Here is a 16,402-nt window from a genome sequence, read left to right on the forward strand (position 1 = left end):
AAAGGCACCTGTGGGCTCTCGGTTGCTCAGGGACACTTTTAAGTTTGCAATAATTGTTACTACCCTCTTCTCATTGTTATGTAAAGTGACTGTTGAGAAAGTTGAAATTAGCAGGATCCTAAGGTGACCACAATGAGGGCAGCCCACCTGGAGAAGGTGGCTGGCTGCCACCAGGGGACCTCGGCATGGTCCCTCCTTCACCACACTCCAGCCCTGATGGCCATGCAGACCCACCATGCCGCCATCACCAGGGCCCTCTGGATCGCTTGCTTTGCGCCACCCCCTTAGGAGACAGCCTGTTAGAGCAGCCGTCTCAGCCACGTGGCTTTGCTACAGGAAAATCAGCATTGAACCTGAGGTGATTAACAGCTGCTGCTGACATAGAAAGATGCAGCTTTTTAAAGGCTTCGGTAAGAGTCGCACTACTTCTTTTTTCATTTAATTTGCTCTGTAACAGAATCTTTAAACCACTAGCTAGGATAGTACCCTGAAATGCCTAGACGTGAAACACGTGAAACCATTAACTTGAAAACAGGTTTGCTTCCAACTTAGATACAGTGCTGCTTTCGCCAGTGCCAAACCCGCAGTCCCACACCCGTGCCCATCGCTGTGCTTCTTAACTGCCTTGTTCAGAAACCATCTTACGTGTGTATTGTTGCAAATAGTTTGGCACCCATTTAAATTAACCTTTTTTTTTTTGAATGCTATAAAAATAATCAGTTCATTTCATCTTAGTTTAAGTCTTTTCTTTTTTTCCTTTTTTACTGCTGTCATTTCTTGTGCTTGTTTTTTCCCAGTGAGGGTTGTCGAAGAGAAAATACAATGAAGAATGTTGGAAGTCGCAAATATGCATTTAATTCCCTGCAGCTGAAGGCTTTCCCCAAGCATTACAGGCCTCCCGAAGGGACTTACGGCAAGGTTGAAACTTGAACACATGGTGTCCTCTAATTAGCTGTTATGTAACAAACGTGGGTACCCTCTAGTGTCATATATGAATTCTTCAAGAAGACCTGAAGGATTGGTTTTTACTTTTGTGTTTTTAAAAATATTTACTAAAGAGTCTATGGAGCATGTTTTTTATTCCGTTGGAATCAGTAGGACGTAATGTTTGGCTCAATAGTGTGGATAGTCACAACTGCCCATTAAAACCACCTGCAGCCAGAACCACACAGTTAGGTGTCATCAGTAGTCACCTGTAGGAATCACCCTACGTGGGGCTGAAATGCTAAGACTTTAAAAATGCCCACTTAGGCAGCTGCTCACTTATTTTTCTACTGAGTAACTGAAAATTGAGCATCAGGTTACAATCTACTTTTTAAAAACATGAATGTAAAACAGTAAGTAGAAAACAGTTGGATCCTGGACAGACCAATAAGTGTCAATTGTTAATTCAAGTTTTGGGGAAGAAGCTAGCTCTGGCTCCCGCAATGAAAGTGGGTGGTTCTAATGAATTTACCCTGTGGTAGCACAGGTGGAGCCCAAATCGAAGGTTGAGAAATAGCCCAAGACAGACTATTAGAAGATAACACCTGCAAAGGCACTCTCACAATGGGGCCACTTCTGTCCCTTTTGGGTTCTAGAGCAGGGTGTGTGCTTGAGAGTGAGAAGCCAGCCGCTTCCTGTTCTCTTAATCTCCGTGTCTGGTCCCACCCTGCCCAGGGTGCACGTCCCGTCTCCTCTGGGTGTTGAGTTCCGGGGCTCCAGCACCTCTCAGCAGTGGGGATTTATGTGTGTAGATGGTGGAAGCCTAAATCCTTTCAGAGCAGACATCCTTTTGTGGGTTTCCCAATTGTCTTCTAAAAGGCAGTACAATCATGTTTGAATGTCTGATGAAAGTATCTTTTAAGTTTGCAATAATTGTTACTACCCTCTTCTCATTCTGTTATGTAAGGTGACTATTGAGAAAGTTGAAATTAGCTCCTAAAATGAGATTTTGAAAGGGATTAATGGGCCATAAAACTTAGGGATTTCATAGAAAATGATGTCTGGTCATCTATTATAAGATGATGAGTCTTATCTGCACATAGCAGAGTTTTTTCCTTAGCTTATATGTTTTATCAATTGTTTATTATGATGATTTTGTTTATATGTTATTTAAAAAGCTGTAAAAGAAATCTTTGTGGCACGTTCATGATGTTGATCCTCATGATTGGTGCACCCTTAGGAAATTCCCGTGTCTAAGGTTCTGGGTTGTATTCTTTGGGCTCCTTTAGAAATGCCACTTGGAAACGTGTAACAAACTTGGGCCTGGGAAGCTGAGGCACAGGCGAGACCACCCATGGCAGGGACACAGAGGGGTGAGCAGCAGTAAGGGTGGAACCCGATGGCCTTCCAGATCTCTTCCCACTCAGAAGTCAGTGTGCAGACAGAGGCTGCTGCCTCCTCAGGCCCGATGGAAGGAACGTTTCCACCGGTGAGTGGGAACTGGTGTGAAGGACACGTCAGTGAGGGGCCGTTGCAGCTCACGTCTCTGTCGAAGCTGGGTTCACTGGAGGGTGGCGGCAGAGAAGCCACGTCCACCAAGCCCACTGCAGAGGTGGCAGCAGCTGGGCCAGGGTCTCTTGTGCCGACCCCTGTTCAGAGTTCCCAGTATGGCTGGTTTAGCCGTTTACCTCTCCACCATTTCATCTACTTTGTCATTTTTCTAGTATCTTTTATATTTCCATCTTTTTTCATTTTAACATCACTACCTTTTAAAATATCCCCTTGTCTTTTTAAATGAAATGCCATCCATATTGTTTTCAGAGGTTTTTTTTGTCTTTAAGAGCATTACATACCTGCATTTATCAAAAGGGAAACTAGCAAATGTTGAGTCAACTGTTAGCAGTTTTGCATGTGACACCTTTTTGTGAATTATTTTCCCAAATTTAGCTTCATATTACGCACCACCACAAAACTCTTAAGACTTGGCTAATCATGTAGAAAAAATTCAGGTTCGAGCATCCCATCTGAGCACTGCTGCCAGGCTCCCGTGTGACCAGCCTCCCTGGCATCACACGCTTACCCTGCTTGCTGAGCAAGGCACGTTGTCGCGAGCAGTGTGTGGCCAGCAGCTCCTGGGATGGGAAGGACCTTTGAGTTTCCAGTTGCACAAGCAAGGCAGCCTTGCAGGTTACCCTAAAACAGAGGTTCCATCCAGTATTCCTTCTGTGACCCCCCACTGAACGCAAAACGTTGAAACACTGAAAACCTGGGATGTGCTGTGGGTTGTCAGAGCACTTGCAGCACAGTTGCCTTTGGTTTCCTTTAAAACATACAAATATTGTATAAGACAGTTTTGTCCCTATACAGTTGTACTTGCCAAGCTTAGTGCACTAAAGAACTTTTATTTATTTGTTTTGGCCAGTATTACTATATATAAACATGTAGTTGCTGTTTTATAAATTCTTAGCTCATTCAAAGCCATGTATGCTGTAAATGTGCTAGTCTTTAGATGATGAATAATAAACTGACAAGAACATTGCAGCGGGTCTCGCCTGATTCATTCTGTTGCCTTAGGACTGGTTCTCTGGCCAGCATCCACCTGGCGATTATTAATGGGTGTTGCATTGAGTGCTTTGGAGTTTGCAAACATGGGACTGTGAGACACTTGCTTTATGACCATTTTCACTTAACTTCAAGTGAAGGGGTGTCGGGAGGTGGCATTAAGAGCATGGACGTCCACTCCAGACAAACTTAGGTCCCAATCCTGTTCTGTCACTCCTTGGCTGGTGACTCCGAGCAAGTTGCTGGCCCTCTGTGAGGCTCCGCTTCCTCGTGTGGAAAGTATGGGCACAACAGCTCCTTCTTCACAAGGCAGTCGTGAGGTGCCGCGGCATCAAGTTCATAGTGTTAGATGTTGTTACTGGCCCACATCCATTAATATGGGTGACATCTTCTCTGGAGGTGACCTGGTCATCTGCTGTATAACTTGCTAAAATGTTTCATTAATGGTTTGTTATAACCGGGACTACATCTTGCATCTTTTTCTAGGCACATGTGCCCAGTGACTTCCCTTGGATCAATTTCTGACAGTAGAAATGTACAATTAAAGGCTAGCGTGAATGTTCTTAGATTGTTGAATGTTTCATCCAGGTATACCTAGGAGAGAGTGCGGTTTGGGCTCCAGATCACCACAATAGAGAGACTATCACAATAAAGTGAGTCACACAAATTTTATGGTTTCCCAGTGCACATAAATGTTTACACTATATTGTAGTCCATTAAATGTGCAATACCATTATGTCTAAAAAAAACCAATGTACCTACCTTAATTTAAAATTACTTTATTGCTAAAAAATGCTGACCATCATATGGGCCTTCAGCAAGTCATAATCTTTTTGCTGGTGGAGGGTCTTCCTTTGATTTGTAAAAACGCAGCATCTGCAAAGCCCAGTAAAACGAGGTTTGCCTGTATCACTCCCAGAAAGTTAGGCTTCCCGCCTGTAGCACGTGCCTTTTCCCTTTATTCTTACCGATGTTAAAAATGGCACCTTGTCCAAAGTTCCGTGTATTTGATTACTGTGAAAACAGAACATCTTTTATACTTTTGTATTTCTACTTTTGTGACCTCATTGGAGTGGTGGTGTTTTTTATGGGTTGTTTATAATATACAATACTGCATTTTAAGCTGTCATATGTCGCTGTGTTTGAAAACCTATTTGTCAGTTCTTTTGGTTTTGTTTATGGTAAGGGTATAGAGAAGTTTTAAATTTGTATGTAGTCAAATATACTTGTCTTTTCCTTTCTGTTGCATGTTTTAAAAACAAGTCCTGGCTTCACCACTGAAGGGGACAGTCGGAGCACCCATCCCTGTCCATGAAGGGGCATGGTGCCATGCCTCGGTGAGGGGCTGCACTAGCCTGTGCCCCCCTGGGTAGAACACCCGTTCTGTATCCTGTGCTAAGATCTGGCAACTGGGTAATAACTTTGTCATATTTTCATTACACCTATCACTACCCAAGCTGTGACACAGAATCCTGAGAGTGTAGGATGAGGGTAGTGACGCTGCAAATTCCCCCTTGATTCCTTTGTGCCTCAGCAGTCTCTGCCATGATTCCTTCCTGCACCAGGCTCCTGGTGGGCCTTTTTGGGAGGTGCAGGCAGGTCTGCACACAAATATGGATGTTATGGTGCTGTCACTCTTTGTTGCACCATTTAGGGAGGACAGGAACCTTGCTTGTTTCCACAGTGAGGAAGACATCTTCATCAGCGAGACGGATGTAGAAACGGCACTCACCGCTTCCTGCTCCTCGCACTCGCCCTCCCTGGGCCCTGTGGCCCCACTCTCCCGGTGGCCCTACCTCTTACCATCCTTCCTCACTCTGACTGGCCAGTCACCCTCCACCCACCACGAACATCATGTATTCCCCAAGCTTCTGTCCTTAACTTTCTTCTCATTTCCATGCGTTTCCTGAAGAGCCTTATCTATTCCCATGGAAAAAATTACCAAGTATTTGCTTATGACTCCCAAATTTCTACGACTACCCGAGACTCTCTAGGTCAGACCCATCTACACATCCACCCACACCCTCGGCATTTTACAGGAGTGTCTCCCACACAGCACGCCAACGCCAAACTCCTGCATCCCCTCCTCCAAGCTGGCCGAGTCTTCCTGATAAACGACCCCACCTTCCACCTTGGGGTCATCTTCTCCCTTCCCCAGCCCATCCCAGCAGCCAGTAAGATCTGAATCTCTTCAACCCACCCATCATTCCATCCACACACCCGGCCTTCTAACATGCCCATGTTCCCTCTGAGATGGACCACCACCCCTCAGCCTTCTCATTTCTCCTTCAAGGCCACTGTAGGCACACCCTCCTCTGGCGATTTCTGTCCACAGATGAGTGGCCCTTTTAGAAAAATATTTTCCCGTTTGAGCACTAGACCGTGTTGCTTTTCTCTGGTGTAGTGCTATAACCGGTTACAGTAGTAGCCCCCTTATCCAAGGTTTCATTTTCCATGGTTTCGGTTATCCACGATCAACATGTCACTACAAGAAGGGTAAGTCCAGTACAGTAAGATATTCTGAGGGACACCACATGCACATAAACTTTTATTACAGTATATTGTTATAATCCTCCGTTTAGTTACTGTTCATCTCTTACCCTGCCTAATTTATAAATTAAACTTTATCACAGGTAGGTATGTATAGAAAAAAACATAGTATATACAGGATTCAGTACTGTCCATGGTTTAAGGCACCCATCAGGGGTCTTGGAACGTTACCCCCCATGGATGAGGGGGGACTGCTGTATTCTAACACATCACAAGGAGCCAAATGCAACAAGCTCAAGGAAGAAGGAAAACTTAAGAGCAGAGTGTGGCAAACACCAGAACAGTGGTTTTCTCTCAGGGTTGAGCAGAAGGACCTCTGAGGAAAGTCAGGCATTACAGGGGTTCATTCAGTGTTCTTTCTACCTGGATGGTAGTAACATGGAGATTTATAGTTATTAGTTAACATTATATAAACATCCTGTGTATTTTTCTGTACATCTACTATACAGTGGTGCCTCGGTTTTCTAATGTAATCTGTTCTCCAAGACCGTTTGAGTTCTGAAACGTTCAAAAACGAAGGGATCTACAGCCAACAGTTAGGCCTTAGGATCTTGCACTCAGCGGAAGCCGTGTGGCATGTTCAACTTCCGAGGCGTGTTTGAAAACCAAAGCATTTACTTACGGTGTTTGTAAACTGAAATGTTCGTCCATGGAGAAGTTTGAAAACCGAGGTACCACTATTTCCCAATAAAATTATAAAAAGTTAACCCATCATCCAAACAACCTAAAAAGAAAATTAAAACAATTCCATTTGCAATCACATAAAAAAGTGATACACTTAGGAATAAACCTAGCCAAGGAACCCAACATCTTGTGTACTAAAAATGACAAAATGTTGCTAAAAGAAATTAAAGAAAACACCAATAGATGGGAAGACCTCTCATGTAAATGGATTAGAAGACTTCATATTGTAAAGATGCCAATACTCTCCAAAGTGATCTACAGATTCAATGTAATCCCTATCAAATGCCAGTGGTGTTTTCTGCAGAAATAGAAAAATCCATCCTAAAATTCATATGGAATCTCAAGGGACTCTGAATAGCAAAAACAATCTTGAAAAATAACAAGTTGGAGGTGTTACACTCCTGATTTCAAAACTTATTACAAAACTTATTCAAAACAGTGTGGCAATAGCATAAAGACAGACAGACATATAGACCAACAAAACAGAAGAGATAACCCAGAAATAAACCCAGGCATATACAGACATACGATCTTTGACAGAGGTGCTAAGACAATTTAAAGAGGAAAGGACAGTCTTTTCAACAAATGATGGTGGGAAGACTGGGTATCACATGCAAAAGGATGAAATTAGACCTTACCTTACACCATATGTATACAAAAATCAACTCAAAACTTGATCAAAGTCCTAAACACAAGAACTAAAATTATACAACTAGAATAAAATGTAAGGGAGGAGCTTCACTGGATTGGGCAATGATCTCTCGGATATGACACCAAAGGCACAGTCAACAAAAGTAAAAACAGATAAACTGCACTACATCGAAATTTAAAACTGTTTCAAAGAACACAACAGTGAAAAGAAATGGGAGAAAATATATGCAAATCACATATCTGGTAAAGGGTTAATATCTAGAACAAAGAACTCCTAGAATTCAACAACAAAAGAGCAAACAACCCTATTTTAAAAAGGGCAAAAAGCTTGAATAGAAATTTCTCCAAAGATTTAAAAATAACCAACAAAAACATGAAAGGATGCCCACCATCAGTAGATAGATGGTGGCTGCCAGGGGGTAAGGGACAGGGTGATGGGGAGTTGTTTAATGGGTATAAGGTTTCAGTTCTGTAAGATGAAAAAAATTCTGCAGATTGGTTGCATAACAAGGTGAATGTACTTAACACTACTCAACTATATACTTAAAAATGGTTAAGATGATAAATTTTACATTATATTTTACCACAAATACATAGTTAATAATACAAGTATCAGAAATTATTTTTTAAATGGATTATAGAGCTATACATAAGCTAAAACTATAGAACTCATAGATGAAAACATAGGAATAAATTTCCATAAGCTTGGACTAGGCAGTGGTTTTCTTAGATACACCGAGAGAAAAACAGATAAATTGAAATTCATCAAAATTAAAAATTGTGCTTCAAAACAAAGCTTCCAGAAAGTGAAGAAAAAAACCACAAATAGGGAAAAAACATTTACCATTCATTTGTTTTTAAGGAACTTGTACATACAATATATAAAGAACTCTTAAAACTCAATAATAAAAAGAGAACTTAATTGAAAAATGAACATTTCTTCAAAGATATACAAGTGGCCAATAAGCACATGAAAACATGCTCAACATCATTAACCATTAGGGAAATGCCAATCAAAATCTCAGCTAGATACTACTTCAAACCTAATAGAATGTTTATAATCAAACAGGTGAAAAATAACAACTATTGGTGATGTGGAGATCCTTATACTTTGCTGGTGTAGCCACTATGGAGAAGTTTGACAGTTCACCAAAATATTAAGAGTTACATCACCCAGTAATACCACCCTTAGGTATACAGTGAGTCCTCACGTAACATCATTGACTGGTTCTGGACTTTAAGCGAAATGACATACAATGAAACCAGTTTTACCATAAGCTAACTGATATAAACAAGAGTTAAGTTTCTACAGCATCTCATCACTGCTATAATAAAACAATATGGAACAAACACATTATTCTAGGGCCTGCTATATACCCTGAATAAATGAAACCTGTTCATGAATGTTCATAATCTTAGTCATAATAGCCCAAAAGTTCAAACCCAAAGTCCATCAACTCATGAATGGCTAAGTTAAATGTGGTATATCTATACTATGGAATATTATTCTGCAGTGAAAAGAAGTACACACAGATGCTACATATGGATGAGCCTTGAAAACACTGAAGTGAAAGAAGCCAGTCACAAAAGGCCACAAATAATTCCATATGGGCAAATCTATAGACACAGTGTGTATCAGTGGTTATTGGAGCTAGGGGAAAAGTGGGGAAGGGGAGTGACTGCCCATGGGTATGGGGTTTCTCTTTGGGGAGATGAAAATGTTCTGGAGTTAGTGGTAATGGTTGCACAGCTCTGTGACTAAAAAGTAAAAAAAAAATAAAAAACTGAATTATATACACTTCAAGGGTAAATTTTTTCAGTTCATTTTTTTTAAGAGGGAGAGAAATATCGATGTGTGAACACATATCAGCTGCCTCCTGCATGCCCCCTACCGGGGATCAAGCCAACAACCCTGGGTATGTGCCCTGACCAGGAATTGAACCAGCAACCTTTCAACCTTTTGGTGCACGGGATGACACCCAACCAAGCCATACATTTTATAGCATGTGAATTTCTCCAAACGAAGCTCTCAATAGAGCTGTTACATAATTTTATCAAAGTTCCTTTTAATAAAAGGTGTAGCACTTAAAATAGTTATACAAGAATTATTGGAAAAATCCATCATTTTCCCTTTCTCAGTGACTAGTAGTACACGCAGTAGACCTCCGGGATTCTGCAACAAGGACTAGTGCTGGTGTGGAATTCTCACAACTTTAGGTGAACATTTAAGAAAGAAACAAGCTACAGAATACCTTGACTGCTTTAACTTTGATGAACCGTGGATGTTATGAAGAAGCTGTGGTTCTTCAATCTTCAAAACTGAAAATAAAGTTGAAAACTTTATTATATAGTACAGCTCTGTACTGTATTAAGCGATCAGAATAAAATCACTGTGGTTGTAAACTTTTTCAAGCATTTCATGTTTCCACTCTTGCTTTCCATAGTGAACACATCTCTTTTCAGTTTGTGCAGAATCCTCCTTTCCTTTTGGGATGAGGCCCATCACTCACCCAGTGTGATTTTCATGGGAATTATGAGACCCAGGTCTGGCTGAGATCACGGCCCTATTCCTTTTTCCACAGGGTCTGGTCTAATTCAAGGGCAGGTGATCCAGGGAAGACAATAGTCCTTTTGTAGAATTTGACTAGTGGCCATGAAAAATGGAGGTTATCTCTCTTCTTTTTGGATCATGTGTGCTTTTGGCTGACACTAGCCTCCTTCCCATTATGTAGAGAGGGCCAGACTGAAAATGAAGTCGGGAAACAAAAACAGTCCAGCAAGAAAAGCAAAGAGCTCCGGCTACAGAATTGGGGGCTTTGTATCCACCATGATGTATGATATTAAAGTTGTGAGGCTGTTAACTCAATGAATCAATACAAATGAAGCATTTCTTCTCCAAGAAATCAAACACAATTTATTTTAGAACAAATAGGACGAATTGAATAAAAGACAGTTTTATCCTAAACTTTCCTGATAGACATTTTCTCCCCAGGCTCCATGTTACCGATTTTAACAGTCCCATCAGTGGCCTTCAGAATATTCACCAAGGATGTACAAAATGTGTCATTTAGTTGAGGAGTCATGTTTGAAAATAACAATCTTTGTGCTTTAGAACAATTCTTAAAACACATTTATTATGCTCCCTGCTCACAACTGGTCAATTAAATTTTTCTTCTAAAAATAACTTAGAACAAGAAAATCATTTACTTTATACATATTCAAAAACAGAACTCATCCATTCTCTCCAGGGTTCCATGGTCTGACCAAACTTCTATTTTGGTTTCTGTGTTTTAATGACCAGAAGAAATCTGCTGCTGTATTCATCTTGGTTTCAACAGAATACTCATCAATATCCTTTTCTTCCTCTGAATCGTGATCTGGCATCCAACTGAAAATAAATGTAAAATAAAATCATATTTTGTACAACATAATTAAATACAACTTTGCTAAGGGGTGTCACTACAGGAGAGAAGTAAACCAGTTTCCAGCACAATCAAAAAGGCAATTGTCGAGGCTCTTTCTATGGAGCTGCCTGTGCCTCTCCCCACCCCCTCCCCCTAGGCATTTTCCTTGCCTCTCTCTTTCTCCTAAGCTCCAAGGGCCCTTCTGTTGCCTCTGTAACTCCTTTTCTGAGCCCATTCCTTCTGTGGCTCACTTCTTCTACCTCTGTGACTTTGACTTTCTAAATAAACTTTCTCTTATAGTTTGAGTCTTGCCTCTGAATTCTTTCTTAGCCAGAACTCAAGTACCAGAGGTTGCTGAACCCAGGTCTGGTTTGACTCCACTGGTCTAACATCTGGTGCCACTTCTGGTCAACAATACAATGGATTCATTTTAAATGTACAATTCAAAAGTTTTTAGCATACTCACCATCATCACAATCACTCCCCATTCTTTCCTAATCCCTCTTCCCCCTGTCACCAGCACTAGCAACCATTAATCTACTTTCTGTTTCTATAGATTTGTCTATTCTGGACGTTTAATACACATGCACATATGCAAAAAAGGCTGAAAAATAAGTGAGTTAAGTGCTCATCTTACACTGTTAGAAAAAGAACAAATTAAACCTAAAGATTGAAGGAGAAACAGAAAACAAATAATAAATTTTTTTTTTAAAAGGCAATTGTCAGACCAACCATTAAACCCCACAAAGAACTCAAAATATTAAAGATGGAAGGTATTAAAAAGACGTTCCATTTAAGGTAACAGGATTTTCTTCTCAAGTAGAATACAAATGACATTTATCTTTTCCTCTGAACTACATGAAATATATGTTGTTCTAGCAAACAACTTTCCAATTAAGTTTTGTTTGGGTTCATATTCAAATGTATTTGAAATCTTTAAATAGCAACAGAAAAAGGAAGAAAGAACCCTGAAAAATGGTAACTCATAACCATTTGGGGATTAAAAATCCTTAAATTACCTTCTCATAGGATGACAGGATTAAGCCTCACAGTACAGCCTTTTTAAGGGGGAGGATACAAGTCAGTATGGAAGGCAGATTTGCACAGGTTGTCAGTATCACTCCCTAGAAATTCTATAGGAACGAATTATTTTACTGCCAGACCCTATTAATGAGTCCAACATAGCCAATGTGGGACAGACAACCATTTCTTCACCTGGTCACTACAGGAGGCTAAGAGCCACATTTTAAAATAATAACATTTAAACATGGGCATCATAATCAGGATGCTGTGTACTATGAGAGAAAGATAAATCAAACTTCCCATCTAACCTTTGTTCTGAGTTCTATACTCATTGAAATATTAAATAAAATTACAGCACAATTTAAATTGTTTCAGGTTTTTGCCAAGCATGTATGACTGAAGTTGCATTAGTTAAGTGTGACATTAGTCCTTTCTTGGAGGACTAACAGTGAATCACTATTTGATACTATATTTGCCAAGACTTCCATTTTCACACCTTCAGAAACTCATGAAGGTCAGCAGCTGTGGTTAGCATAGTGGCAGAACAACAGGAATACTACCTAACATTAACTCACGGGAGTTCTGAATAGTGTCACTGCAACCTACTAAGATAAGTCACTCCCATATTTAACTCCACACAGGTCATTTTTAGCGTAAGCTTTTAAAAATCTTTTCTTACCATTGATCTTTTACATTCAAAAAATGAGTATTTCAAAGCCTTGCAGTTTCCTTCCTTCAGACATTGCCGAGGGGATTTTCCTTCCTATGACAAATAAAACAATATAAATACTGGGAAATTTTCTCACAAGCTACAAAATAACAGCCCTTCTGAAATTTTTTTTTTTTTTTTAAAGCAAAAGAAGAAAACGGTGAATTATGTAAGAAATAGTTCATAATTCATTTTGGTTGTTGGTGCTTCAAGCAGTAAAGGACAGAAGGATAATTTTCTTTAACGTGTCTATATAAAAATTTTAGAAACTGTATCTCCAGCTTATCAGTAAGAAAGGGAAAAAGTAAAGGTGACAGCAGTAATGGTTTCTTCAGTGTACTTAAAACATTTACACTCAAGAACGAAAGACAGAAGGTAGCGTGTACCACAGAGAGCGCGCACATACACATGCATGTGAGATCAGGCATGTGGTGAATGGGAGTGCTTGTTCTGGAAGGTAGTATCAAGTGGCTTTGCAGTCTCCACTTACATCTCTTTGATGCAAGCAATTTTCCCACCTCCTGCCCTCCACAGTCAAATTCTCTGTTCTGAGAAGCTCAACTGAGTGAAAACTGAAGAGGAAAGGAAGGTATGAGCAGAATTGATGCATATTTGTGAGAGAACATCTGCCTAAACCTGATGTGAAATTAACTCATCATTAAGCCAGTGAAAGCTCAAAAGGAGGCGGCGAAGAAAACGGGATTAAACATTCATTCTCTTTTTGTCTTCAAGGCAGGATGCTGTTACAAGCATGTTCACAGGAGAAATGCTTGCTTCTGACTCAATAAATAAGACCTTTTTTCAAGCTATAACTATTAAAAATCTGACTTGACATAGTAACAACTGCAAAACTAGGTAAGTAGTATTTTTCTTTTAAGGTAAACATGGAATAAAAATCCTACCGCTACATTATCTTAAAATATTTTATTTTTATTTGTTTTATTATTATTTTTAAAAAATATATCTTTATTGATTTCAGAGAGAGGAGAGGGAGAGAGAGAGAGAGAAACATCAATGATAAGAGAGTCACTGATCGAGCCCGCAACCCGGGCATGTGCCCTGACCGGGAATCCAACCCCGATCGCCTGGATCCTAGGTCGACGCTCAACTGCTGAGCCATGCCTGGCTGAGTTATCTTAAAATATTTTAAACAAATCTGTAAATTTAACTTAACACAAAGGCACTGAAGTATATTGGACACATGGATGCATCTACAGAAGGTATATTTCACAATTCAAAAAGGCAAGATTAAAATTTAATTGCAGCAAAATTTCTTTTTTGAACGCCCTACCCTATTTTGTCTAGTAACTGAGCCCTCACAAGAACTAATTTAGTAAAGAAAAAAAATCAGAACAGCCCTAGATCAGTTTCGTCGGAAGTTAAAAAATGAATGCTAAGTATTCCTGCCTACACAGGGCCTTTAATACCAGGAAGAAAAGAAGGTATACACACGCAAAGGCTAACCAGCAGCGTGAGCACATCACAAAGTGGGGAAGTGCCTGCCAGAGGGTAACGGAAAGGAGCTAAAGGGGTTCAGTTTCCCGGGAATATAAATATATGAAACAGCATCTGGAAAAAGTAGACTGAACTTGAATTTTTAGAACTACATGAGGTTTAATGACATCAAACTGATTTGCAATTCATGAGAAAAAAAAATAAAAACTTTACATTATTTTACTATTACATTAGTAAAAGTAGAACATATAGTGCTTATAAACATCAGCCTTATGCAGTGCTCGACAGTATAAAGGAAGATCGTGGTATCTTCCTACTCAAGGTGAGTTCTAATGTAGAATGAGTCGAGCTATTGTGAGGATAAAAATGACTGGTCAGTGGTACTTTAAAAGCTCAAACAGCCAGAATTAAGATGCTCTAAAATCAGAACATTTTTAGTGTTAGTACAAAACACTTCAGATAGATATTAATAAGGTAAGATGGAGTACTACTTAAATAGAAACATCTGGTGCGTTCATGCACCAGGAAAAATTAACCCAAATTTCACCTGCTCTGCATCACCAGAGACTTCCCCTCAAACAGATTTTGACATCTCAATGCCACCACTGCAACCACTTCCCCAAACCACCAGAAGGTAGACTATTGTCCTGGATTTGCCTCAGTACTGCCTTTTTACACTCCAGCTGAAGTGACCATTCAAGGTGAATTTACCACAAACTGTACATGTGCTTCCCTTTAAGGGGCTGTTTATAAACATCAGGTTCTCAGTGACCAAATTCAGCAGCAATAAGGCCAATATCAACAGGGGAAATACAAAGTTTGTGCCACATGTCCTGGTCATTATCTGCTTTCTAACTTCCCAGAGATGCAGTTTCTACAGAGGAGAGAATGTGTCCCATTCATCTGTATGTCCCCTGAATTAGAGCTTGGCACTCAAATGCTTGCTAAATAAACGATTCAATCATTGCAAAAAAAACCAACTCAGTTTTCTCCTTGCCACCAGTGTATCCCTCCACTTCCTGAGTTTCCTTCCTCAGTCCTACTCTATGTACTTTATTCCCCCTGATTGCTCATATCCTTGGCCTTGAAGCTGAAGGTCAGGATAAAATCCAAGTTCCTCACTGACACACACGGGCCTTCACACACTGCAAGCTTCCTCTCAAGCCTTCTGTCACCGTCCCCATCCTTCAGGCACAGCAGGCCGGAGCTTCTCCTGGCCTCCCTCACCTCCCCGACTACACAGGCTGTTCTTCCAAGTTCTCCCCGTAACCACTACAGTCCGCACTCCTTTACTTAGCAAACTACTACTCAACCTTTAAGACTCAGATCAAATGTCACCACCTCTGTGACAAATTTCCAGATTCTCTAGTAAAATAAGGTGCTCTCCACTGGGCTCCCAAAGCATTTTGCTTCTAAATCTACTCATTAAATAACAGCTTACTAAATGCTTACACAGCCTTTATCGCAGGAATTTAGCCCCTTACATGTCTGTTCTTCCTTTCAGAACAAGCTTGTGTAGGTAATGACGGATTCCTCTTTTGTGTCCCCAGTGCCTGGCACCATGCCTGCCACTGAACAGGCATTTACTAGGAGCTGGCAGAATATATATTTGCACCAATGAAGCAGCCGACTGGAAACAGCCCTGGACAGGGGGCCTGAGGACAGGGGACCTCAGTTTCCTCACCTGTACAAGAAAGCTGGACTAGATAACCTCAAATTCATAACTCAGAAGTTTTATAGACACAGGGAAGCCAGTCTGGCTGACTGCTAAAATTAGTGAACCAAATATAAATCATTTATCAGTAGAAACACTGATACAGCTTTATGGTTATGTCCATTTTGGCACAGTTATCTTTTCTTTGAAATAATGGCAACTTTCTGAAATTCTATCTCCAATTGCACACAACGGATTACCCTCTGTCACTGGAAAAGGCACCCAAAACCTAGCACAGTGGCAGCATTCAACAAATGTTTCTGTAACCGATACGGTTTAATCTTCACAAAAACCCAATGGGGCGGTATCGTTATCGCCAATAAAAGCGGAGGGAACCGAGGCTCCGACAGCGGATACGTCCAAGTTTACTAAATCGGAGCTGTAATCTGTACCCAGCACCAACAACTGAGTCACGTGTGCTGACCGCCGCCCTAAGCGGCCGCCGCCGCCGACGCGCCCCGCCGGCCGCGCTACCTGGAGCACACAGTCCGACTGCAGCAGACACGCGCCCAGGTCCTCCTTCACGCCCGCGCACGCGCCGCCCTCCGGCTTGTCCTCGTAGTACCGAGGCATGGCCGCCCGTCCCGCGCGCCTAGGCCCGCGCCTCAGCCAGCACCGCTCCCGTCCGCAACCGCCGCCACCTGGCTGCGTGGGAGCCACGCCCCCTACACAGGGAACCGGAAGCCGGCAGCGGCGACTTCCGGCGAGCTCGCCGGGGCTACGAGT

At 41.1% G+C, this 16,402-nt stretch overlaps 2 protein-coding genes across 4 annotated transcripts in view; one reads left to right on the forward strand and one right to left on the reverse strand.

The window, feature by feature from the left end:
- INPP4A (inositol polyphosphate-4-phosphatase type I A) overlaps nt 1-3,463 on the forward strand; it is a 117,807-nt gene extending 114,344 nt beyond the window's left edge. For all 3 annotated transcript variants that reach the window (XM_087823707.1, XM_087823708.1, XM_087823710.1), the window contains one exon: nt 798-3,463. In XM_087823707.1, the coding sequence (XP_087679833.1) occupies nt 798-930 (133 nt within the window). In that variant the 3' untranslated portion in view covers nt 931-3,463. The remainder of the gene's footprint in view (nt 1-797) is intronic.
- A 2,558-nt stretch (nt 3,464-6,021) lies between these two features.
- COA5 (cytochrome c oxidase assembly factor 5) lies at nt 6,022-16,268 on the reverse strand. The gene is made up of 3 exons (XM_016204901.2): nt 16,151-16,268; nt 12,478-12,561; nt 6,022-10,759 (listed from the first exon to the last, which is right to left on the reverse strand). Exons 1-3 carry the CDS (start codon nt 16,247-16,249, stop codon nt 10,718-10,720), a joined length of 225 nt encoding a protein of 74 aa, XP_016060387.1. The 5' UTR covers nt 16,250-16,268; the 3' UTR covers nt 6,022-10,717.
- Nucleotides 16,269-16,402: the final 134 nt, after the last annotated feature.

The sequence above is a fragment of the Miniopterus natalensis genome, chromosome 13, assembly GCF_054644295.1.
Source record: "Miniopterus natalensis isolate mMinNat1 chromosome 13, mMinNat1.hap1, whole genome shotgun sequence".
Taxonomy (NCBI): Eukaryota; Metazoa; Chordata; class Mammalia; order Chiroptera; family Miniopteridae; genus Miniopterus; species Miniopterus natalensis.